Genomic DNA, 27,075 nt, shown 5'->3' on the forward strand with positions numbered 1-27,075 from the left:
CTTACTGATCACCATTTAACTTCTAATAAACTCACATAGCACAAGGATTTTGTTCTAGACTCTTTCATCTCAGGTTGGTGTGGGTCAATTGTTGCATTGAAGGAGCTGCTTTCATAAACTGCAAGGTGGATTACTTGTGCAACCTCATCCTAATTACTGCACAGCACCCTACTCACTGGAAGGAACACGAGTGAAGGTCTGAATCTCAGCATATTTGTTTTGCTGTACAGGAGTGGGTTTAAAATTATATTTTTAAGGATTTCTTGAATCAGAGTTTCAATTACAAAATGACCTAAAAAAATTTAAAGAATTTAACTAAACTAAACTAGGTCAGAAACTCCAAAACATTTCTTCCCTTTTGCAAAAGTAATGTTTCCCCTGAATAGACAATAGACAAAGAATGATGCAATTCAATGGCACACGAAGAAATCAAATTTCTTCAAATATTTTTTTTTTGACTGAAAGATGTTTAAACTCTATTCTAAACAAACAGGCAATACTGACTGATACTTTGTTATTTCATTTTCTCTCTCCTGTATTCTCTTTGGGGTGTAACTATAGACACTTTTCAGGCCCTACACTTCTACAGCAGGGCAAGGGACACCTCAATTCAAAAAATCACCAAACACAGAAATAAGAATAAACAAAATTGAAAGTAATTATCTAATCCCATCTCACTACTTTTAGACCCTCTTTGTCTAAAACCAGTAGAAAGTTACTTATATTTGCAATACACATAGACTAGCATGCATGTTTTCAGTAAAACACTAAAACTAAATATACAGTACTTCGACTAGCAATTCACACCATTACTTGTCACATCTTATGTCAGTTTGACTTGCAGTGTCAAACTGCCAATGCAATCCTGCAGTACTCTATGCTTTATACAGAGGAAAAGGCAGAAAATGCCATTTATTTTAAGGACAACAAATCTAGGCCACAAATCTGCAAAGGAATCCGTTGTACCCTTATTATATGCTTGGTTTGTATGATCCTTCTTAATATTTCTCATTATCTAGCCACTTTTCTTTGCAGTTTTTAGAACAGTGTGGGATTTTTTTCTTGTGCTTATTGTACCTTTAAATTACAAAAATGAACCATTCTTTTGTTTTATCCTTTGCATGCCATACTACACTTCATGCAGTTCATAAAAGAAGAAATACAGGTCTGTGAAAGTAAGACCCTTTAGGAAAAAAAAAAATAAATCTATTTTTATGTCTATTTTTATTTTCAATGATTCATTTTGAGACACCGCACAGAATGACTCTTTCGCAATGGCAAAAATAGTGAAAAGTCTGTTTCGCAAATAACGTTTCAGAGACTGTTTTACCAAACATGGCAAGAATGAATTTGTCTACACAAAATCATCAAGCAGTGAGTATATACTGTCTTGAGAACCAAACACCATGGGTACTTGAGCCAAATATATACCTGTAACAGAAGACCAGACTACATCCAACAAAAGGGCCCGTCCAGGCAGAACATGTGAGCGATAACTACAGTCTTTCTGCCCATCTCTTGCTAGAGAGATAAAATATAGAAAGGCACATGGCAGGTATGTGTGAACAGGAATGAGAACACTGCAGACACCTCTGCTCAACACTGATAGAAACCAGAAAACATGACAGCTACATTTGTTGCCTTTGGCAGTAAAAATATATATCCCTGTAAGATCAGCTGCATCTTTGACACATGAATGATTTATTTCCCAACCGCAGTTTAGATTATTTCATACCCCAAAGATAAATTTAAACAATCCCAACAAATCTGAATGTTATCATTGTTACAGTTGGCCACAAGGCATAGCTATTTAAACTGATATTAAATGAAGCAATCATCCTATAGAGACAGAAAGAATTCGTTTCCAAGTGATGAGAAAGGGTTTCCCATGAAAACAGGGACATGCTTGCAAGCAAAGGTGGACTGCATCTGCAGGTATAGGGAAAGAATTGCAGCAACAACATTCTTTAAACTTCTCCCTCTTATTACCACCCTAACTAGTGAAAACAAATGGTGCACCAGGAATGGAAACTTGTGACCACAGTGCTCTGAAAGACAGCCTTCAAAAAAGCCACAAGAAATGCTCTGTCTCCTCTTTGCATCTTGCCCGCTTGCAGACAGCCTGCGGGGTATTAAATGACTCAACCTGTTTCGGGGCTAGAACATGCTCCAACAGTACTTGAGAGCATGCTTCTGAGGATGTGGGGTCCAACAGTGGTGAGTTCCATCTTCAGAAAGGGCTTGTACACTGTATCGTCAAAAAGCAATGTACAGGGCACATGCAAACACTCTTTGATCCAGCTGAGGAGCTTTGGTCTTGTTAAAAGCTCCAAACTGCACACAAAGTTCCATTTGCAAAGCTTGTATTTTGTTTCTAAAAAAGTTTCCAGATCCGAAACATCTTCACAAGCAACGGGTAAAAACCTCTGAAAACTAAACGGATTCAAAGAGCAGGTATTAATTCTCATTTTGAGGGTGATGAATGAGCAGTGGGAAATATTTTCTTATTAAAAATACTTGTCTTTTTAAATGAATAAAAACTTAATTTTGCACACACCACAGAATGAGCCAGATTCATCCACCTCGCTTTAGCTACTCTCAAGTAAATCACCTAGAGTAAAGTTGGTCATACTGGTATCTTTTATATTACAAGAAGAGGTAAGGAGCTTCAACAGCTGATTCATCCTATGCAATCTGAAGATGTATCAATGAAGTTTCTGGAGGTGCTTCTCTCTTCCCATTCTGGCTTAGATGGCATGCCAAAGGAGGATAAAATAGGTACCCAATGTCAAAGTGGGCACAAGAAAACAGACCACAAAGCCTTCTCATGTTTCCTCCCTAGCAGGTGCCTTTTGGGTGAGAGGGAGAGTAACGTTCTTGAACTGGAGAATACAGACAATCCCTACTGCAAAAGGCTCAGAGAGTGGACAAAGGAAACTGTCATTTCACATAAGCTGTTGCGACAAGCCTGCAAACTGTATTGGAAAAAGGCAAGTGAAGCATCTAGGAAAACACCAAGTCATTAGCTTGCGTGCATAAGCATGCAGAAATTGAAAAGCTAAATAAAAAGCAGAAGATGGCAGGAAGCTCCTATCAGATAACACTAGTCTCTTTTAGTGCAAAGACAAATAACCTCTTCCCAGAGAAAAGCAATGCAGTAGATTTAATCCACCCTGCAGAATCATTTAATAAAGTACCATAGAGGAAAGCTCTGTTTCAGGTGGAGTAGATCAGTATTAGTATGGAGGCTGTACATCTGATCACACTGAAAGGGCTATAAAGTGAGAGGAGACTCTGGAAGGTGGCCAAAATAACAATCTTTGGACCAAGAAATAAACAAATAAATAAATTAATTAGTGACACTGGCAAACAGTATGATGTTAAAACACGCTGCCAATACAGAAGACAACTGGGTCAGGAAGAACAGAATGACTTTTAGGACAAAATCATAGGAAAGGACTTCAGAAAAAAGGTAACTCAAACTTGTGAAGGTTTTAAAGAAAATCACTGAACACAAACCCAACCTCTCCAAAACAGGTCTAAAAGTTTTTGTCCCACTGGGGCCAGGTGGCTTTGATCCAGGTGGAGGCAGAAGAGTTGTTAATACTGACACAAGAACAGGATGTATGAACTGACCATGCATAAATGCTAGAGATTTGAGGAAAACCTTCAATTAGAATTAATAGGCCTATACAGCTCTCAAGGGGATAATGGGGACATAAATTGTCCTTGGAATCCCCCTTGCATTATCAAAGAATTATGATTATGTATTATAATACTCAACATAAAGCGCCTTGAGCCTCGTGATAAAGTCATGGGGACTGTTTGCTTTCTCCTTCACTCTGAAATGTTTAAAAACTTGTACTTACCCAGATGATCACTCACTTAATAAAAACCACCTCTTATGTATTTTGCCCTTCAATCCCCAGTTACAAGGAACATTGCTGGTATCACATCAGAAGAGCAGTAATCTCTAAAACTGTTAGATTCCAGTTAATTCAGTTACTACACTTCATAGTTTACGAGCACAAATATCCCATGAATAACAGTTTCAATGACTTTCAATGAGAAACAATTTAGGCATGGGGTATTTGTAAAAAAATCTAATTTGTATCTCTCATACTGAGAAAGTATTTGGAATCCACAGTTACGGACACAGGTTTATACACATTTTCTGAGGCAGGAATAAATTTTCAAATACATGTTCAATTTTACATTTGATATCCCCATTTTATCTCAGAGATTAAACTCTGTCTTAATCAGAGGGGATTCCCATAATTCAAAGGGACTGAGAAGAGTATTTTGTGTCATGCCAGTATCTGTCTCAGAACAATGCCCACAGCCAACCTTTAATTTGAGAACAGTTAAATTTGGTTTTCATTCCAAATACAACATCATTACTATTCCTAAACTTAAAATTAAGCCCTATCCCTATGTGATTTATAATGTAATTCAGAATTCTGGTTGTAAGAAGCTGTGGACAATGGTTTGCTGTAATTCCATCAGCACTATTGGAATAAAAAAGCATGGACTCAAAACTGCATGATTCAGAGAAAGACACCTCCACTAGTTCCTTAAGACAGTTAAAATATTTATCATCTTTGTCTCCAGCCTTTTCCTTGTTTTCTACAAGATTCTTATATCTAAATAACTAGAGGATTTATATATGTGTTTACATACATATATATGTATATAGTATATCATTATACTTTGACATGAAAGCAAAACCGCAGACAAAATTTACAATAAATATAGGCTTTTTACTATATCAACAGATACATGCCATAATATAAATTGCTTACTTAAATTTAACTGCTGCAGATTGTGGCAGGCAGTAAAATAACAGAGTAGACTTTGATATTTAAAAATACAGTACAAGGTTATTCTTCCAGTTCTGAAGTGGAAATACCTCAGGTTTTTGTAAACAGTGTTTCTAAAGGCTTCATTTTGCTTTCATGCAACAGCACACAAATCCTACCAAAATGCAAGGATCTGCATATTTCCATCTAATCAACAGTGCCAGACACTAGGAATGTCCAACCAACAGGGCCAGACACTAGGAATGTCCAACCAACAGTGCCAGACACTAGGAATGTCCAACCAACAGTGCCAGACACTAGGAATGTCCAACCAACAGGGCCAGACACTAGGAATGTCCAACCAACAGGGCCAGACACTAGGAATGACAGAGAGGTACCAGTACTAACATTTTCAGTGTCTTAACCATACCAGAACAGAGCCTGAAGCTCTCCCACCTTTGCACTTGTAAAAACAAGATAGGAAATGCTGGTTTAAACAATTGCCTGCATGGAGTATTCAGAGCACATGACTGAACAGTTTTTTCTCCAGTGGTCCGTAAGGGTTTCATACAGACCCCGGGGCATGCATTTCCATGGCATGATTCCCAGTGCTGACTTCCAGTCATCCAGAGGAGGGACTTGGCTGGAATGCTTTGCAGCTCTCTTTCCTACCCACATTACCTACGTGCCCATCCCACCGAAACCTGAGAAAAGAGGGGTCAGAGGATGTCCCAGTCTCCTTGTGATGGAGATGAGGGGCACAGCCAGCATGGTGCTCACTCAGACCAGGAGCTGGGAATTATTCCTGCACCCCCCATTAGCTGTAGCCTCATGAACTTACACAGTATCACAGAGGCACTCTATACAGACAGCGGCACTCCAAAGGAACTACAGAGTCATAGAATCAGTTAGGTTGGGAAAGACCTTTAAAATCACGAGTCCAACCATAACTATCCTCACTATTGGATCAAACATTCTCTTCCTGCAGTCTTCTGCTTCATTACTTCCCAAATTAATCCTAGGGACACCAGCCTCCTCTAATATGTGACCCCGGTGTATGTCTAAAGCAGGTTCATCCAGTGACACTGAATTCATTTCAGTGACCTAAAAACGCAGCTGTTTTGGAACATAACTGTGCAAGGCCACACAATCACAGTGTCATAACGCATGCACACACCAAGTGTAAATCAAGGCTGCAAAGACAACTTTAGGTCTGGTATTGCCTCACTTCTAAGAGCTTGAGTCCACAACGGAAAGGGGCCTTGTTAGTTTGCTTGGTGTTTTAATTCTTGGGTGAAAGGGAAGGGGCAAAATGGATGAGCAGCAAAACATGAGCCTGAGAAAGCAGACACTCCACTGTATGGTGCTGTAGAGTTCTTCAGCTGTCAACAACTTGTATCTAAACACGACTACGCAACTTGAACTAAGAAATTAAGCACTGGCTTTTAATATTCACTGTATGGCAGTGTTACACTATTATTGTTGAATAGCTCGCTTTACCATTTCAAATATGCCTGATGTCTTCAGTGGAAGAGGCAGATTCAGTGATCTTATGTTCTTTTCCATTTGTACATTATGTACTGTAATGCAGAGAATTTAACCTCTTTTTCTTCTAAGTTACCTCAACATATAAGCTACAATTTAACCTCAGTCTTTGTTTTAACAAACAGTTCTCCTTTATGCACAACTTCTCTGTCCTGTTACCTCCAATTTGCATAGTTCCATTTCTGGCTCCCAGTCTCTCTTTAGTTTTTATCTCTGCAATTTCTGTGTACACTATTCTATAATTCTATTTTAATTAACTCTATACTCTGCCTGCGATAATTTATCTTCAGTAAAGCATTACCTTTTCACTGGGCATAAAGGATGCATTTCACCGCCCTAGGTTACTCATGTAAGGTATCTTAGGAGCTAACGGCAACATGAATACACAGTTCTCTCCTAGCGAAGTGTCACCTTGCAATCAGCTGGCTCCTGAAAGACTCAGAAGTGATGGAATGTTTTGGGTCACACCTGAGGGCTGCAGCCTACCTGCATTTTCCCTGTAAGCTGAAACAGTTCAGAAGTACAAACAAACAAAAGGAAACCATCAAGCAACCAAAAACCTTCGCATGATTTGATGTCTGTTCGTTGCAGATCATATAAATACAGGTAAGAATGAAAAGTACATGTTCCTTTTTTCCCACTCCTATTGAGCTGTGTGAAGATAGTGGATTCTTAGGTTTGAGGTACGCCAAAGACATTTGAGATTACACCATGCTTGATGTCCCTTGACACAGACAAATATTTCAACCAAAATCAGTTTTACGTCTTCCTGTTTTTTATGGATAGATGGATTTATGTACATTACATATTACTGTCAAAGCAAGGCAACAGAAAAGAAATCAGTGTCAACCCTTAATGTGTTTAAACACTACCAGTTTCAAGAAAGAAGGGCTCAGTTTTTACATGAGGATCAAAGCTATGCTTTCCTATAATTGCTCCTTCCCTCGGTATTTGTCATAGCACTTTCAGAAGTTATGAAAAAAAGGATGTCCTGTTGAAAGTTTTCAGATTTTCTCATCAAAATGTCAAAAAATAAGATAACAAAAGGCAAATCTATTTCAAACTCTTCTCACTATTCTGTCCCTTTTGCCACTTCATTGCAGTATCAGTTCACTCTTGTTCACATGAAGATAGTTCTGTCCTGGACATAAGTGAATGGATTAGGAGCAAGCTCAAACAACATTTCTGTCTTTTCTTGCAGTAAAATAAAGTAAATGTCAGTCAGATGTAAGATACTAGAAATGTATTTAGACTGGCAGAACTAGGATCTAGACTACTGAGTTCAGGAAGCTAAATCCTGTATTCCAGAGATGTACAGATTTGCCAGAAATTTTCTTAACAGCACTTTTTTAACTGCCTAACAATTAGACTTGCAACCACTGAGAGCATGGAAGTCCCGGGAGCTCCAGAGATAATTTATTTTTATTAAATATATACACTATGAAAGGTCAGGGAGTCATTTATATAAACAACAACTGCTGTAAAACACAGAAACCATTTATAGAATAGTGCCGTTACATCCCTGCTGCCAGTACAGGGATATTCCAATATAGGAGATCTTCCTTTTTAATATTATGAAAAAGTAAACGGACACTACTAACCATTTTAGGAAGTTCCAAATTTGCTTAGCAAAACCGAAGATATTTGGGGATAGATAACCACTGCTCAACAGTCCTGAAAGTGGTGTGGTATGCACAAACCATGAACCTGCTCCTCCTCCTCCGAGTTTGCCTTTCATCTGCTTAGAACAGATGTGGTGAGGCCAGTACTACAAAGTGGAAAGCTGCTGCCTCATCAGTTACAAGTCTCCAAACACTGTTACTTGTGTTTATTTAATTCTGGTAAAAGCCTTCCATAACTTAAAAAAACACCTTACATGAATGATGTGATGCAAGTAAAATTTTAAAAACTAGTTTTGAACTGCATGGTATCATCATAATTGGAGAGCATGCGGAAAGGAGACTAGAGAGCGTACAGTGAATCATTAGTGCATAATTAGTTCATTAGACCAGAGAATCACAGGATTCACTTTAACTGTGGCATACAAAGAAAAGTTTATATCAATAAAGAAACTCAGAACATAATTTAGAAATCAGACTTACCATTCTTGGATAAATACTGAACATGCGTCATCACTCCTTCAGTGTAAGCCCCTGGTTCATAATTGTCCATCTCCCCCGACACAATATGAGCTATTCTTGAAGCACGCCCTCGGATTGCACCTGCTGCACGGTCTAAACTGTCCGCATTTTGCTCTCTCAGTGCAATGATACACTTGTTTACATCCTCAAGAATATGGCTTTCTGCAGATAAAAGAACATGTCTGTTAATTTCTGCACCTCTTACACAATCAGACACATTTTAGACTCAGACTTGTTTGCATTTTTTTTCTTCCCCTGTTGAAATGCATTGGCCAACACAGGCGTGGATAAAAAACTTACAAGATGAAATCTACACTGAGCTCTCCTTGAAATTCTTAAAACAATTTACTGATTCCTAGAATTTAAAGGTACAGTAATACTTTCCTATAAGCAACAGCAACAATAAAATACTGAGTCAGAAAATGTTAGAAAAAAATGAAAACCACAAAAACATACATATGTAGTGAATACTTTCAGAATGAAGGCAAATTTCAAGGGATTAAAGCTGTTATTTATTGTTGAAAACGTCTTAAGCCACTGTGACAAAAGGTTCCATAATGAGATGAATCTTTGCTGACAAACAATTGCCCCAACAACTAAACTAACTTATTTTACATCGGTGTGTTAGGATGTTCATGCTAATGTTCACTCATGTGAATAGAAAGAGCAGTATTTTTCCCCGGTACTAAAATTACACTACTACTTATTAAATTATTGCAATATGCATCATTATTACAAAATACTGAATACATATTTGCCATATGGTTTACATTTCTTATTTACGGTATTTACTGCATTACTATGTCTATTATTGATTTATATGCTATTAGTGACATTCAATTAAATATGTGCAAATATCTATTCATACACACATACAACCAGTATCACTTATCAATATATTAACACAATTAAGCAGCAATGGCTTTGTTGCTACAGCTACATTATTTCACTGTGCCTTCTTGCCACATAGTACTTCCCCCATTCAGCTATCTCTGTCATCGCCTAATGAAAGGATTACTCTTTTCTATTATCATGCTTTCATTCCTATAATATTCTCTAGTGGAATTTTCCTCTCTTGAATTTGTGGGGTGATCATGAATTCTAAGCCACATTGAGTAAATGAAGAAATTCTTGTTTGCTTCATCTGTTCTACAGTATGGCTATTGGCTTGCTCTAGTTAACGGATTTGTGATGACCTATCCAAAGCCTATCCATGTTAACATTACTAATTAAAGCATATACATATTATAGTCACCCTCTGCCTAGCTAAATATACATACATTAAGAATTTTACATTTCTGGCACAAAACAGAACACACAGTTTGGAAATAGGCAAGGAGACGCTGCTAATCTATGTGAAACACAGAACCTCTGGAAGTCAAAAAAGTCTCTTAAGATACCAGTTCTTGAATGAGACATTAAACGGGTTAACGATGATCCTCCTAGTAAAAAGTTTTAAGAAAAAAAAAATAAACATGCACAAAATCATTCCATTACTTAAGAGCTGAAAGATGCAATAGAAAAGGGCTGATCAGCAATAGCACTATTAAAAAAAAAAAAAAAAAAAAAACTATATTCTGACTATAGGCAATATTTAATATCGAAAAGGTTTCTTCAATGTTTGATAAAGACACACAAAGAGACACCTGGGAGCTGAAGTGGATGTGATACAGTTAAGCAAAGAGGTACCCAGTGGTGTGTTTGCTAAAGATGGGAGATGAAATAAGCTGACTCTGCCTTCCTTACAGGTCACACATGCTTATACCTGGCTTATACCTGGCAGTCACCTCCAATGCAGGTAGAACTGCAAAGCTGCTTTTGCCGTTTCCTCTTTGACAGACCTTTTTTTTCTTTTTTTTTTCTTTTTTTTCTTTTTTTAAACTGCCAGTAGCTGCTCTAGGTCGAGACAAACTGAGCTGCTTGACACACTTCCACACTAAAAGGCATCAAACACTCAGTACAGAAGAGACCCTTAACTTGAACCTTTCTTTGTTATTTCACTCAGCTCTACGGGATGTAATGACCTCACTAAAGAGATGTCAATTTGTGTCTAGGACAGCCAGAAAAGATAAATTATTATAACAATCATAAATACAACATAAGGACGGCATATTAGCATTTCCAAGTCACCCATGCAAAACGTGAACAGTTAAAAAAGAACAAAGATTTGGCTAGAGGAAAGCCGAAGGAGAAAATCTTTGCTTAAAGACTGATGGAAGCAATTGTTGGGTTTACATGGTCAGAAATAAAAATGTAGACAAATGCAGAAGGGTGCCAAGCAAAGAAGAATTATACAATTCTTCTTCCAGAATAAATTATTAGCCTTCTGTCTTTCTGAACATCCATTTTCTTGACATTTTTCAAATGGCCATACTAAAGCTGCATTTGTGCTATTTTTCAAATGGCAATAGTAAAGTTGTATTTGTGCTTAACAAACTATTTTTTTGATAAATATATAGTAATGGAAAAAAGAACATCTGCAGGAAGGATGAAGATGAAGGAGAAAATAATGGTACTCAAGTAAGACTGGTAATAAAAAAAAGGGTAATAGATCTCAGTAAGAATTCAGATCAAGCTAGAAGACAATATCAGTAATGTCAAGAGTTACAGAGAGAACAGGTATGTGATATGTTAGTATTCCCATCTAGACTATCAATACTGAAGGACATACTCCATTTTTCAGGCAAAGTAATGTGTATATAGGATTTAACTTATGGTATAGAGAGTATTACCATAAAATATAATTAAAGAATAGAATATATTTATGACTTTAAAGCTTAAACACTTCTTATAAGCTTCCATAGTCATTTTGGTATTGAATTTTGTTTCCTACACAGACCTAAAATCTGCTTTATCTCTCAGAGAATGTAATACAAGAACTTTAGAAATGCAAGATGTGAACGCAACAGATTTTCTCTATTTTCAGAAATACCATTGTGAAACTTCTCTTGCACTAAGCCATGAAATAATTCAGAGCTTACATGTTTCCTGTTAGCTCACATGACTGCCACATCAGTACATCAGTATTAAATTACGTTTTATGTTACACAATAAATTGGACAACCGAGGTAACTCAGCAGACAAAACACATCATTAGGCAATCCTGAATTACTAACTGTCTGGCATAAGTATTTGGGATTCTACCTACGCAAAAATTATGAATTCTGGTTGAGTTCATGAAATTGCTACATCACAGAATGCCTCTGTGAATATGGAATGTCCATATCCTTTCAAGTACATGTCACCAATCGCCAAGGTCAGCAGAAAAAATTTCATAACGGTGACTTCATTACCACTGTTTGTTCAGTCTGTGCATATTCTGTAACTAAACCCATTGGACTACCATCTACACGGAAGCAGGACAATGAGAGGACTGAAAACTATTTCAGTTCCACCCACGCCAAACACAACACATGAAACTGTGAAAGAAAGGGACAAATGGCAAGATGTGCAAAGATATTCCAGGGAATACCCTGTGCTGTATAGGCTAACATCTCGCCTTTCTTTTTTTCAGGCATCTGTTCCTGTGTGCTTTCCACAGTGGGAGGCTTCCAAACAAAATAGATTGTGAATGTGTGCAAGGTTGAAAAAGGCTAAAGCACTGTGAGCTGACATGCACGGAATGCATGAGAAAGGACTAACAAACCCCCATTCTGCTGTCATAGTTTTGTCTAAAATGAAGTAATATAGATCACCATTGCATTAGGTTTACTATTGCCCAACTGTTAACAGAGATAATTACAGAAGCAGATAGAGCAGCCTCCACTTGAAGGACCTTTGTGTGATGAACACACTGCCTTTCAACTGTTCAGCAAAGACAACAACTAAAGGGCTTAGTCCTGTGTAAACAGAAAGGTAGGGCTCTTCTGGTATCTACAAAGTGAAAATGGAAAAACATAGTACACTGGTTATCTTGTGGATATGAATGTGATATAAATTTTAAAAACAAATATTACATGTGGCCTAATGGAAATACCGTATAAATGGAACACATGATGGAAACCTCCAGGTTTCCCAACCCTTCTAGGAGATGTCAAGAACAATACTTTCATGGAGAAAAAATACCAAACTTGAGGCTAGATGCTCAACAGAAATGCAATTAGATGTGTATGTTGTGGACTGAGATGCCAACTAGATGCTTTCTTCCAAATTGTTAAGACTTTTAAGCCATTTTAGAATCTAACTACCAAACCCCATAATAATATCAGGGAATATACATTAGAATGTGATATATCCTTCCAGATATTGTGTTTCAAAGAAGCTAAAGACAGAAACAGATGTTATTAACTGTATATTGTCCTTGTACTAGAAAAGATGTGCAACATATTTTCTTGCTGTATCCATCCATAGTCACATGTAAGAGATCAGTTGAGGACTTGACAAATGCCACACTTATGTCAAAAACTCAAAAGTTCTTGTCAGCGTTACAGAATGCACAGACAACACATGCACAAAATGAGCATAAATGACCTCGTCCACACACATGGGTACTATACAGTGGTAGCCTTTCTGAATATCCATAGCCAACACAGTCTTTCACAATGTTCTGAAGTTCTTCCCAGATGAGGTACTTCACCATCAATAAAATGCCACTTAAGTTAATTTTCCTAAAACACAAACAAGCTCCTACATTTGCCTTAGCACATCTAATGGAAAAGGAAAGAAATGAGCACTGATGAGAGTTCAGCTGAAATTATTCTAAACTGTATCTTTCTTATACATGCTTCCCCCTCCTGTACAAAATGCATTAGATCAACTTTTGATTTTCATCCAAGCATCCTACTTTCCAAAGCAGAAGAAGATGATTAAGATGATGTACCATCTCTTTGTCATGAGTCAGAATGTCTAGTATAAGAGTTAGTTGTAACAGTGGATTGATAGATGTTTAAAGAAATTGTCAGGTTGCCATGGTCACCACAGTAATTATCATGAGTGGTGCACTGTACCTTCTGATCTTCCTTTGGGATCTTGGTGTTAGTCGTACTGGCCAAAAATCATCTCTCAGCTGAGCTAACCACTGGATAATAAAGCTGTCTTTGACAAATCCATGACTCAGCCTCTCTGTGATAAAATCAATAGCTCTTCCTTTACATGTCATCTGAAGAAAAAGACAGGTGATGCCCTTCCACTCCACTTGGCACTGATAAGGCCTCAGTTGAAGCAATTCTTTTAAAAGTTTCTCCACTCAGTTCAAGAAAATTGTGGACCAAATGGAGATATTACAGAAAAAAAAAAAAAAAAAAAAAAAAAAAAAATGATATATGAAGAAGCATTAGAAAACTCAATTTGTTTGGTCTCCTGAAGAGAAGATGGAAAATAAAACATACTTTCCTGCAATTCCTATACCATAAAGTTAGCTGTACAAATGTATGCAGTCATAGTTTAGCCTGACCAAAATGATTTCTGTCTTTTACCATCTGTTGGCATGATAAAACGGGAAGTAAATAAACTGTACAAAAAGTAAATTTCTTTTCAGACCACTCCTATTCCTGGACATGGTACCTTATAGTGCTACTCAGAAAAAGATTTCAAGTTCTCCAAGAATGGCAATACCTAGTATGGAAAAAAACGTGCTCCCACACATTCATAATGCTTTGGTGAATCCCCAAATTGTATTTGAAAACAAACAATTATTCATAATATCCATACTTAGATTTAGTAATAGCTGGTGCCAAAGTTAAGAGAACAAGGCTGCTAAGTGGAAGATGGAAGTCCCAGTATACAAGTCCCTGATATCATTCCTCCCGTATTCAGACAGAAAAAGAAGTTGCATTTAATTCCCACCTTTTTCCTACATACTGAAGTTCAGAGAATATGCAAGGCTAAATCTCCACAAGCAATCTTATGAAATAGATTTTCTTGGCAGTGGGGACTCTTCTAATGTGATATCTACATTCTACAAGTAAGACAGTGTCTTAGCTACTATTCAAAAAAGAAATCACTGGTAAACAATGTTCAAGGTCCCTGGCAACTTCAGTAGAAGAATTTTTAAATGAGTAAAGAAATGGAGAAAAAGAATTACTCAAAACAAGGAAAATAAATATCCTTTTCTTTTTTTTTTTTTTCCTCTGATTCTATTAACCAAATATATTTTGTCTGCCAAAACTAAGACACTAGAAAATTTCTGTTCTAATATTATTTGTTGCTAATACACCTGACAACACTGTCATTCTGTCTCAGGCAGGAGTCGTGTTGAGAGGCATGGTTCACAATGCTCTGATATTTACTCAAATGCACACAAGCGTGCTTCCAAAACGCTCAGTTTTTAGACACATGCGGATATAATATAAAATGCACATAAATGTCTCTTGTCAGGTCCGTGTTAAAAAAGGTAAGGAGGAGGTTTCAGAAAGCTACAGGTTAAGGCTTCAGTTCCTTGAAAAATATGGAAGAAGACCTCAAGGCATTTCCAGGCACATGAAAGGCAGGAAGATGATCAGAACAGCATCAATTTACTAAGGGCAAATCAAGCATGGCCAAACTGATTGCTTTCAGTGATGAAGGACTGGCTCTGTGATGAGGGGAGCGTGTTGGTTATTGCTCGCTTCAAGAACATTTTTGACACAGTCTCCCATAGCCTCCTTACAGAAAAATTAGAGTGATGGCATCTGGGTGGGTGAAGCAGCGATCAGACCATCAGGCTCACAGAGGAGTGGTCAGTAGTTCAAAGTCAAGCTGGAGGCTAGTTACGACAGCTGCTCTTCAGGAAAAGTTGATGCTGAGGCTGACACTGTTTAACTCCTTCATTAACACCTTGGGCAATGTCACAGAACACACTCTCAGCAAGTGTGAAGGTGACATCGACTTGGCAGGCTGGCTGGCTGGAACTATAGAGGACAGAGCTGCCGCTGAGAGCAACCCTGACAGGCTGGACTGATGTGCCAACAGACCACTGGTCAGAAGTTGAATTCAAAGGAAACTTGGGACTTGATGTAAGGGGGGAAAAAAAAAAAATCTTAATCATGAGCACAGTGAAACACTTGAACAAATTGCCTGTGGAGACTAGAAATTAACTGATGCAGAGAAACAGGTACAAATGTCTTTCTTTTCAGGTGCTAGATAAAATAAATTATTATTACTTTTAAACAACACTGAGAAAGTCTGCCACAACTACAATGTCTTCCTGAAGGGGGAATTATGATGTCAAGAGAGACCAGATTTGGAAAAGCCCATATACATCAAAAGCCTCCTGCTTTAACAGGTATGTCTCATGTTAATGGGTGCCAGGCTGCAAGGACAAATTTTCCTGAAAGAAGAACATGTCTAGGAAGCGTGTCAAAGAGTTCCAGGAAAAAGTGAGCTAACCTGGAGAAAGGTAAAATCTCAGAGTCCAGTATGATGGGACATAAGCACAAAAATATGGCGGTTATCTCAAACAGTGAGCTGAAGGCTGCAAGACAACAGAACAGGGATGGAAAATGAAGATGAATGTGGGCAGAGAAAAGAGGGGATGGCATAAAGACACCCCCCTAGGCAAGATACCGACAGTTCTTCAGGATCTATCTGTGCACGTCTCTATAGATGAATTGTGAAGGAAAAGTGAAGCAACTCTTTAAATGGTATAATAAATTTATTGTATATGTTTTTAGAAGCTTCAACCTGTAGCCCGAAACATTAACTTCAGTTCTGTTCACAGAAAACACTAACTGAAGTGTGCGTTTCTTTCGCATTTTACCTTAGGGTGAACAAAGTATTGATTGAGTTGGCAGCTTCTCCTTAAAGTTCATTTACAGCCACATATGCACAAAGGATCCCAAGATGTTAGCATTTAAACTCAAGAAAGCCAAAAAGTAAAAAACAAACACCAACACCACCACCCCAAAATCTCCCACCACATCGCCACCAAAAAAGAATCTCTGAAAAGAAGAATGTTTCTTAAAGTGAGTGTCTATTAATTACAGAGTTGGCGGCCCAAAACGATCAGCTTAATTGGCTAATGAAGGTTTCAGATTACAGAAAATTTCTCTCCCTGAATGAGTGAGAACCTTACAGCAATGTTAATGCTTTCCAGACTTTTTATTTCTCTCTCTCATTCATTTTAACATGATTACAATAAGATTTGGTTGGTTTGAGATGTTAACTGCTTGTCCTTCAATCCTTGCCCTCGATTTCTTGGGCACAAAATTCAGCCTAGAGACAGGTTCCTGGATTGTCAGCTTCCCCTTTCAGCATCCAGATATATTCCAGGATCTTGGGGAAATAAAGACAGCACAGTCTTGAATTCTCACTATGCTTGTCTTCCCCTTCTTTCCTGGAGCTTTACATGAGCCAGGCTCTGAGATCTCTGAAAAGAAGGAAGTACACTGTAAAAAGCATAAAGGCCATCTTGATGTCTAAAAGCATCTGGAGAGAGGAAGAGCAGAGGAAAAAGATGACCAGAAGCATGGACACCTGGATGGACAAGAGATAGGGAGAAATCACAAAAAAAGCAGAAACATGAGCATACCCCGCTGCATAGAGGTCACTTCTCTATCTACATACTCTAACTCTCTCCTGGGCTACAAGACCAAGGAAACCCTTTCCTCCAGAAACATGCAGGCATGATCTGCACTCACACAACTTGCCCCTAGTCTCTTTATTTGGCCTGGGCATCTTAAACACACTCCTCTTACGTCAACTGAGAGAAATTACACATTTTAGGGACAATCCACCTCATCCTTTACATACACATGTAAATATGTCCAATTCACTTAGGCTTTAGGGGTGCCCATTTCTCTCCTCTGGCTATAAAAAGCTGAGAAAGTTTAGCTCAGTTTTTATTCTAAAAATTATAGTTGATGTTTCATACTCCCATTATTCATGAGAATGTACAGGGCAACAAAGAAATTTTTATGTATTAAGCTGTAATATGATGCTGATTTTTGTAGGACAAGAAGGGAAAAATAGTGAAGTGGAAATAGTAGCAGGACATGAAAGAGGAGATGACAAGAGAGAAGAAGAAATAGAGCATTATTGTTTAACCCTTGAAAACCACCATCATCACAGATCATGCCTGCAATATGCCCCCCCAACTGCTACTAACTTCCAGACTGTACATAGCAAATTTTACTCAAACTAGCCTTGTCTCAGCTACGGACGTAGGTAATTATAATTATTCTCTACTAAAAGAGCACTGTCTTCACCGAAGTAGCTATAACTGACATACAATAAAATTTTTCAGAGTGTAATTTACCTTCTTAAAAGCCAAATTCAACAACTTCAGCTCCTTGAAGTACAACAGAATAAACCCCTTCAACTTTGATTTGAATGTGATAACAGACTAGAAGGCCATCTGGCCTAGACAAGGAGACTAGGCAGCACTGGACTAGAAAACCTTTTCTGTCTCAACTACTGCAAATAGACTAATACTTCATTATGTTATTTGTATCAGAATTCTCATGGTACATATGAATCTCTTACATCCGATCACAAATCTGGGGATGGCAAATGCCTCCCCCTTCCATAGCAACTAGTATTTCAATAGACCTGCATTATACACCCAGATTTGCTAAACTGCTCCAACAAGTGTCTCCACCATTTAAATACCTTTTCACCTAATACAGTAAGTGCTTCCAGACAGATTCAAGAAGACATAAATCAGTTAGCATACATCCCCCATCTCCTATACCACTTTTTAGAAATTTAGGTTTTAGTGAACACAGCATGCTAGAAGAACATTGTCAGGTAATCTTATCTCTGCATCAACAAATTAACTGACTCCGGTGTTTCACTTATCCACTGAAGGTGTGAGGCTGGTGAATGAGAGATAACAGTCAAAATGATACAGGCGAGGATCTGAAGGGGGTAAGGGGAAAGGGGGAAAAAAAAAAATCACTGCAAGGATAACAAGGTTCACCAGAATAATGAACAACTGTTCAGAGAGGTTGTAAAATCTCTGTTCTTAGTCTGATTTCAGTGTGGCCCAGCTGTGAGCAGTAGGATGGACTAGACCTTGAGGTCCTTTCCAACCTGAATGATTTTATGACTCTGTGATACAGAGGGGAAAAAATGGTAAGAACTGCCAGCCAAAAAGAGCATGAGCTGAGGCTGACAGATCCAGGCTCCATGAATTACTGAAACATGCCTTCTTAGCATCAGCAAGTCCTTTTACAGATTTGCTCATAAAATCCCTCAGAACATTTGCGACCAACTGTCAGCCTTAACATAGACTTCTCAGTTTGTTATCTTAGACATAATAATTATTTTTCACTCTTTCCTTTAACTACCAGATAATGGAGAACTGTTTGCAAAATCATGTCATATTTTCCTTAGTATGTGGCATCCAGTTCACAAAATACACAGGAAAACCATTTTCTTTACCCTCAGTCCAAGCCTGTTCCCTTCATTCACACAGAAATGCACAAGCAAACATTGATATTATTCTCCTCTGAACACACTCTCTCTCAAAAAATACAGGAGACAGTTGCTCTTTCTGTCACCTTTATAGACCTCAAGTAAAAATTCTTGGAGGTTTCTTTTTTCCGGTAGATGAACTTCAAAAGGGGGAGGGACTTTTCTTTGTAATATTTTTTTTTGTTTTCATTTGTTTCTTCATTCCCATTGGCTTTTCAGCAGTCTACTAGAACTGTCTGGGGGAGAATTCTTAACTACAAGAGAGGATTCTTCTTCAGCATGTGAGAAGACGACTGTGGGTCATACACAGAATGCTCCACAAGCCTTTGTTTGGTCTTTTGTGTCCCACTTGCCAACTTGAAGAGTTGCTTACACAGCTAACAAATTAAAGCAGGTAGAGGCTAAAAAAAAAAAAAAAAAAGGAAAGAAAAAAAAAAAAAAGAGTGCTATGAAAGTAGATATTCAATTTTCCATATCATTTGCTCTGCCAAAAGAGAAGAGCTGAAGTCTGCAGTTTTATTGCCTTCGGTGAAATACGAGTTGGCCCTAAACAGGTCATAAATAAATCTGTTTTCTGCCCTGCTATGGCTGGAAAATGGAAAATTTATTGTTGCTTTCTAAATTCTGCATTCAAAATCCAAATCTAGTTAAAATATTATCTAACTTCATGAAAATATCTCTTAAAAACTCAGAAAGGCCTTGATAAATCATAAATCCTTAAGTCTAAAATGGCAAAAGCTGTATTTTCTGAATAATGGATTATCTAAAGGAATTAGTTTATGCCAGGAATTACACAGAGTGTTTCATTGAGCTCCAGTCTTATCTCACTGGAAATGGAAGTCTTTTAAAGAGTGAAATAACTAGCCAGATTACAGTGAAATAGTTCACAGCACATATCTTAAAAATCAGAGCATATCTGAGTTAATAATTTCACGGTAGATGCTATAGAATGAAGAGCTGGCAATCTTCCTAGTTTGGACCAAACAGCATAGAAGAAATTTGCAATTACTAGGGAATACTCAGTGTCTCTCTTTGGATCAGATGAAAGATTTGGTTAATTTATCACCTTCAAAAGACAATTTTTCTTGGGGTGGGGGGTGGGGGGGGCGAGATTAACAGACATGAAAATTTATCTTCTATTTCCTTCTGCGAGATTAGTGGTATATAATTGGAGACCTTTTGCATTACCTGTTTTACAATGTGTGCAACAAAGCAGACCATATTATGTTAAATGGTAGCTGTTTCGTTTATGTCTATAAAATATTGTCAAAAGATAATAGCCATCTGTCACTTAGATAATTGTTCAGGTGAAAACACTGACTTTATGATAATATTTCTTGTAACAGCTTTATATCTGCTATAATGAACATCTGATGAACACCTAATAATTCTGTTTGACACTATCCAACCCACAAATAGGGCAAATGTTAACAGATGTGAAAACATATAATTGACAAGAGATAATTTGGGGTAGGAAACTCAAAGATCTCCCTGCAGAAATGATAAATTCTAAGCTGTGATAAACTTGTCAATTTTCCTGGTGGAAGCATTATACTCATGTATGAATTGCATTGTTTACTGTTGAAGATAGTAACCTTTTGAAATATCAAACTTGCAAAAAGAAAAGCTGCTTTTTCATTAGATCAGATTTTCCACTGAAGTGTAAGACAGCATCATTTTTGTTGTTGTTGGGGAGGGGGACATGTTATTGTTTTGTTTTGGGCGTTTTTGTGGGTTTGGAAGGATTAAGGTTTGGGATTTTGTTCAGCTGGTTTTAAGGTTTTTTGACACTACCATGCACCACATTTCTGGCACCAAATTTAAAGTATCTGCTAAAATTATTGGCAACAGAAGTCTGGACACCTAAGTCAGACTTTCTGTAACCCGTGAATTTAATTATGCGTGTTCCTCAATTTTGCACTTCCCCCCCCTCCGATGTGCTAAGGATTTCCAGCTTTGTAGTGAACAGGCTCATGTCCTATCCAGCTGCTGGACGGTACAACGGGTAGGCTGCCTTTTGATCATCAAGGAAACCTCATTAGCATCCTACTGCTTGTTAAAGAGTTCACAAGAGGGGACCTTAAGCGAACACATCACATTCAATAAGCAGCTTTTGTTCGTCTTGTGCACGTATGTCTGTTTTCTCAAATTTCATTTTAAAAGATAATATGGGTTTGAAATGCTGCACATTAGCCTGGCTGGTTATCTTTCAGTAGTAAAAACACACACTAGAAGTTTCAGAACTACAACACAACTGGAGCCTGTTCTCTCAGATACAGATTTTGTATCATATCCTAGAAACAGAAAGTCTGACATTCTGCACCACAGTAGCATCATCACTTTAAACTCTTAGTGCCACTGATCAAAAATCTTCCCTTGTCATTTGGTTGTGCTTATTTAGATATCATTTTTTAGAACACTTGTGTATGTTTCCAGTAGGTCTCATTACAAAAATCCAAGCAAATCAATTCCTGCAAAGCTACACAAAACCATTAAAAGCTACTTCCACAGCTGCAGCTGGAAAGCTATTAGCAACCAAGCTGTTAGGAAATAAACACACAAAAAAATTAATCCCAATCTGTATCAAACCCATGCATTTTAGACCATGCTCCAAAGGCTGCCAAATCTGAACTCAGCCAGAACAAATACCAAGTGAATTCCAAATGCATCAGTCTTCAGAAAGTCTGGAAGAGGATGCCAGTAGTATGCAAAGCTTGCGATGAGAAACAAATCTTGTAGAAAACTAGGTCTCAGCAACAATTTACTGAAATTCAGGAAAAAGTGAGCAGAAACTCCATATGAAATTTGAGTTTGTGGATAACTGAATAATCCAATAGTCCATTGCTGAACTGCACTACCTAGGCTCCTTAGTAGTGCCCACTTACTGAATGACTTCACACAGCTGAGTCATCTTATCCTCTACAACCCTGCAAGAAGTTCACCACTACAATGTCCCCATAACCTTATGTCGCAGAGGAGTGTTTTAGATCACTTAAAGAACCACTGTCAACGCTATTAGCAAAAAGTGATTTTACTGTCAATTTGTCAAAGTGCAATTTAACAAAGTTCAACAGCAAGGTTCACTCTATTACAGGTACAGGAAATCTTGAATTAGAAAATGCTAATTTGAAATAAAAGGTTTTTATGGGACAATACCTGACAAAACGGTTTCCCCAAATCAGCATGTGATACATGGTCTAATTTGGTGGCCAGGATATGGCATATCCAAACATGAAGTCCCTAAGAATGCATCAATTAGATAAGACGTATAATGCCATTATTCGTTTGCTCTTGAGTCTAAGCAACCAGTATTACAAGAGCAATTCGCATTTAGATCAGTGTATCAGGGACTGTCTGCTACTTTGGGGGCAAGGATATGAATATCAAAGGGAGGTAGGAGGCAACACTAGATTTTCAGTTAAAACCGTGGATACACTGAGCAACAACAAGTTTCCACAAACAAGACATTCCTCTAAAGGAAGCGGAAAACAAATTGTTGAACTGCTGGTTGTGACATGTAACACAACAAATTCTATTAATCTTTATAACAGAGTAAGAAAAAAATGATTACTATTGTGTTGACTTTGAAGGCATTTGTTAGGAATCGGGAAACAGAAACCTATATATAACATTTCTGTTGGGCAAACTGGTAGGAACTTTTATATAAAATAGAACAGATAGAGATCCAAATATGATGTACTTAATAAGAGACAAAATAGCTTTGTAGAGTAGAAAGCCACGTATCACAAACTGGAGATTTTTAAAGGTACCAGGGAACAGTGGGATAAGTAATTCATTTAGTAACTATAGACTGGATTTCCAAAAGACTTTCAAAATGGCCAACTTGCAACTACTATTCCTGGACAACTCTGAGATGGCATGGGACAAGATGGCAGATTTTCCTAGGTGTTACATCTTACAAAGCAGGAAACAAGGGCTAGAAGTAAGGAGACAGTTTTCACAATTATGTAAGCCAGCGGTTCCGCAGGGATTGGCTCTGGAATGGTATGATTCAATATTTATCAAAATAATATAAAAAGAGAATACTGAAGTAAAAAAGGAGGGATTTTTTTTTTTGTCTTTTCTCATTTAGCATGGTCAAAGTCGACAACAAAGAACTGAAGATGGCTATCGCAGCACCAAGTGATCAGTCACATCAGAACACATCACATTCAATAAACTCAAATTAATGTGTATAGTGAAACAGTCCTAATTCTATATAAAATACTGACCTATAAATTAGTTGCTATTATTAATCATAGAAATTTCTGAAGCCAATTAAGAAAATTCTAGAAGCACACTAGGTTAATGATGATTGAAAGGTAAATAATACTATATTTTCTCTGGAAAGTAAAGAAAAAAGGGGTTTACTCTGCCAGCATAAACAATGATATGCCTACGTCTTAAATGCTATGAACAGTTCTTGTCCTTATTTCCATCTAAAAACATCTATTTCAGCAAGCAGCAGGACTAAAACCAAAAAACCCCTAATTCTTCACAAAATACATCTCTAAATTGTTGAAATAACACTTACATAATGCTGCTGAAGACAAACTTGTTAGAGAAAGAGTACGAGACCGTAGAGGATATGCCCAGCAAGGGCAAAGTCATATGATGGCTTTTACACGTTCAGGAGAGTCATTAAGCTGATGAAAGCTATACCAGCAGAAGCAAACTTTGCATGCTCAGTGACACACACATCCAGCCTTAAGTCTTGATCAAAAAGGAAAGAATTCAAAGACGTTTTCTCACACTCCAGGTGAGAACGGCGAAGAAGGAACTTGACTGTTTTAGCTTAGTGAATTCCTATACATCCTCAAGCACATTACAGACAGGCCAAATAAACTTGAGATAAATGGTATTGAAAAACTCACTGTGTAATTTACCTTCCCGTTCGAATACCATTTCACCATGAATAAGTGCAACACATCTCTACTTAGATTCTTACATTTATTCTCTCTCAGAAAGCATGGCATGGTATTTTGCTACTGCAGGTTCCAAAAAGCCAGCAGGAAAACATTAAATTTAATCTTAAATCTCCGAATAGGATCTTGGTTTTTTTTCCCTATCTCCATAGCTATGCTGAGTGAATCTATAATTGGCAATTTTTGCTATGCATTCATCTGTAAACATGCTACATAGACTGGAAAAAACAGTAATAAACTGAAACAGAACTTTGAACCATTGATGGAAAACTAATTATATCAAGAGAGATAAGCAAGCCAGAAATCGGAATCATTCTCTTATTCCTTGACCAAGTATTTACAGTACATTTTGCAGTTTGAATGACTTCAACTGTCCAGACTGCCATCTTAACGACTGTAACTCTCCAAAGTAATTTGAAACATGAGCCTGATCAAAATCTAAAATTCGATGCTATAAATACTTACAGACTGAGACTTGGCCTTACGGTTCATTGTATCTGAGTGTTATCCATCAAGTGTATTTTTTTTTTTAACATAATAGAAGATGTAGCAATGTTATAAGGTTAAAACAAGGGTGAGCTCAGCTTTCCAAACAAGCACCACATGGCATCTTAGATCCCTTAATCCCAGCATCCCAACTGAGTAAGAACTTTTCACTATCCATAAAGAAGAAATGGATGATGGTGTTAGCAAGTAGGAATTATAATGGAGGGGTTTTGTAAGCCGTAAAAATAATGTTCTCCCATGCAAAAATAATGTTTGATAGTTGTGAGGTTGTTATTCTTTTTTCTTGAGTTTTTTAAACAAAAAGCATTTAATAAGAAACTTCAGACTCTTTTGCATTTTAAAACATGAAAAATGTTCTAGCATGATTGCAGTTTACACAACAGTTCAACAGGGACCAGAACAAGGGCTTCCCTTTCTTCCAGAAAAAAACTCAGACCTATCCACTAAGATCAAAATCACATTCACAAAGGAACACAGGGGAAAGGAGAAGAAATTCCACAGAAATTACCACAAGAAATTACCATGAAAAGGGCACTAAAAGCAGGAGCTATGAAGCACGGCTGGCACTCGGGACTCACCCAGGAAGGGGCCCTTCTGCCCAGGGTTGAAGGTCTCCCACACTGCTCAGCAGCACAAACCATCAGGGACAGGGAACGGGGTAGATTCTCCAGGGCAATATGTCCTGGTTTGAGGGAGTGGCAGGGGTTTCTTGGTAGCAGAGGAGGGGGCAACAATGGTAGCCCCTGTGAGAACCTTCTCAAAGCTCTCCTGGCTCCAAGTTGGACCCACCTCTGCACCAAGGCCGGGCCAAAAAGCAATGGTGGTTGCACCTCTGCGATAACGTATTTCAGAAGGGGAATCTGGGGGAGGAGTTGGAGGAGTGAGGAGGTTGCGAGGAGAACATCCACGCACACACCAAGCTCAGTGGGAGGATGGAGGAGGAAGGACAGGGGGTGCACCGGAGCAGAGTCTCCCCTGTATCCCATGGTGAGACAGCAGGGCTGCCCCCCACCACCCATGGGGGTCACTGGTGGAGCAGATACCGATGTGTAGCATGTGGGGGCCCCACACCGGGACAGGTGACTGCGCCCAAAGAAGGTGAAATCACTGAATATAACTACAACAGAATAAAGTGCACCTGAATAAAATGCAGAGATGTCATACACCGTTTCTGTTTGCAAGTCGTTCCACTAAATTAGCAGACAAAGCATTAAAGTTTTACAGGCTTACCTGGAATGAACTAGAACATTGCGGAAATTTGTTTTTTCAAATAAGAATGGGAGTGTAGGGAGGAAAGAGATTCTAGAGGTTTTAGAAGATAAACTTCAAAGGAAAAAAAATTAGAAGGTTTTTCGGTGAGAGAGGAAGGAAATTGGACATTTTCAGTGGAAATGCACAGTACTAGACACCTCTTAAGTGAGAAGTTTAGGAATAAAATAAGAATAAATTACATATAATATGGTTTCTAAACTTTGAAATGCTACATCATTGGATACAACCTTTCAAAATTTTTAACTGACTTTCAGTAGCTGGCATTAAGTAAATTTCCCAGCATATATAAATTTCCAGTGGAATACGAGAAGAATTAGTAAGGATGAACACGGTTATACAGATTTGTAGGAGCACTTCTCAAAAGGCATCTAAAGAAAGTAGGGATTATCTTCCACTAAACTTTCAAAACAGTTTCTGCACTTCTGAATGTTCTACCATTTGCCTCTATCTACATATTTACAATAACCTTCGTTCTAAATGGCACCTCTACAGAGAGCTCTTGCCATGTCTAAGTTCCTACATGAAGCAATTTTTTTTCACATAAAAATCCCAGATGATCATCAAAGCAGAGATCAGAAGGAAGAATTCAGTAAACAGGTCATGGATTTCCAAAATTTTTGGCAAGGTCCGTATCACAATTCAGCAACACTGATGTCAGCAGTATATTGCAATAAATATTTCTACAAGTTAAGAGTTTGGAGAGGATAAAAATACTAGGTCTAACACATATGATGCATTCTCTAGTAATGACGCGAAGGGCACAATAATGCAGTTTTTTTTTCTAGACTCTGATTTACTGCAGTGAAGGACAGATCATGCCACAAAAATTAGAACGTGTATTTTGGCAGGAAGGCGTGATATACAAAGAGCTGAAAACCTATTGTGTCTAATCTCCCCTCTCCTACACAGAATTTGTCACTCAAATCAAACCAATGGGTCAGCAAACAATTCTTTTTACCATCCAAACCTTCTGGCAATTAACCTAGGGAAAATAACAACATAAAAGAAAATCAACATGCCTCAGTTGCTCCAGATAAAAGAAACACAAAGCAATTTAAGAACTTGCAGAGGAATACACATCAGAAATGAACACTGTGAACAAGTAACTTGTTTTCCCTTATATTAACTGTTTATCATACAATGTTTCTCCACTGAATGACCAACTTATTTATGGAACTCCATTATTTAACGGTTCCTGTAACTATGAAATAACTGATATATATCCAAAAATGAAGAAATTATTCAGTATGATTTCAGCACAACACAACCCCAACACAAAGAATAATCCGTTTTAATGCCTCCTTCCCTCTTACCCCTCAGTCCATCAGCAGAAGAGTGCTTGAAGCTGGAACAGTGACTGCAGTTTCAGTCTGGATCCCAATTTCAATGTTGATCTGTGAGAACCAGTGTGAGTCATCACACAGATCCTAAAGCAACCACGACCTCGGGTTAGCAGACAGGATGCACAGGGCAAGACAGGGTGAATTACATTAATTACCTCTGGTGCTCAGTATCCTTCTCTCTCAAAATGTCAGCAATTAACGCAAGTTAAAT

At 37.9% G+C, this 27,075-nt stretch overlaps 1 protein-coding gene across 1 annotated transcript in view; it reads right to left on the reverse strand.

Annotated features, from left to right (window-relative positions):
* Positions 1 to 27,075, reverse strand: part of CTNNA3 (catenin alpha 3) — a 471,555-nt gene that overhangs the window by 99,557 nt on the left and 344,923 nt on the right. The window contains exon 12 of the mRNA XM_026851990.1: positions 8,447 to 8,647. Coding sequence (XP_026707791.1) covers positions 8,447 to 8,647 — 201 coding nt within the window. The remainder of the gene's footprint in view (positions 1 to 8,446; positions 8,648 to 27,075) is intronic.

Source organism: Athene cunicularia (genome assembly GCF_003259725.1).
Source record: "Athene cunicularia isolate RWA chromosome 6 unlocalized genomic scaffold, athCun1 chr6_part2, whole genome shotgun sequence".
Classification (NCBI taxonomy): domain Eukaryota; kingdom Metazoa; phylum Chordata; class Aves; order Strigiformes; family Strigidae; genus Athene; species Athene cunicularia.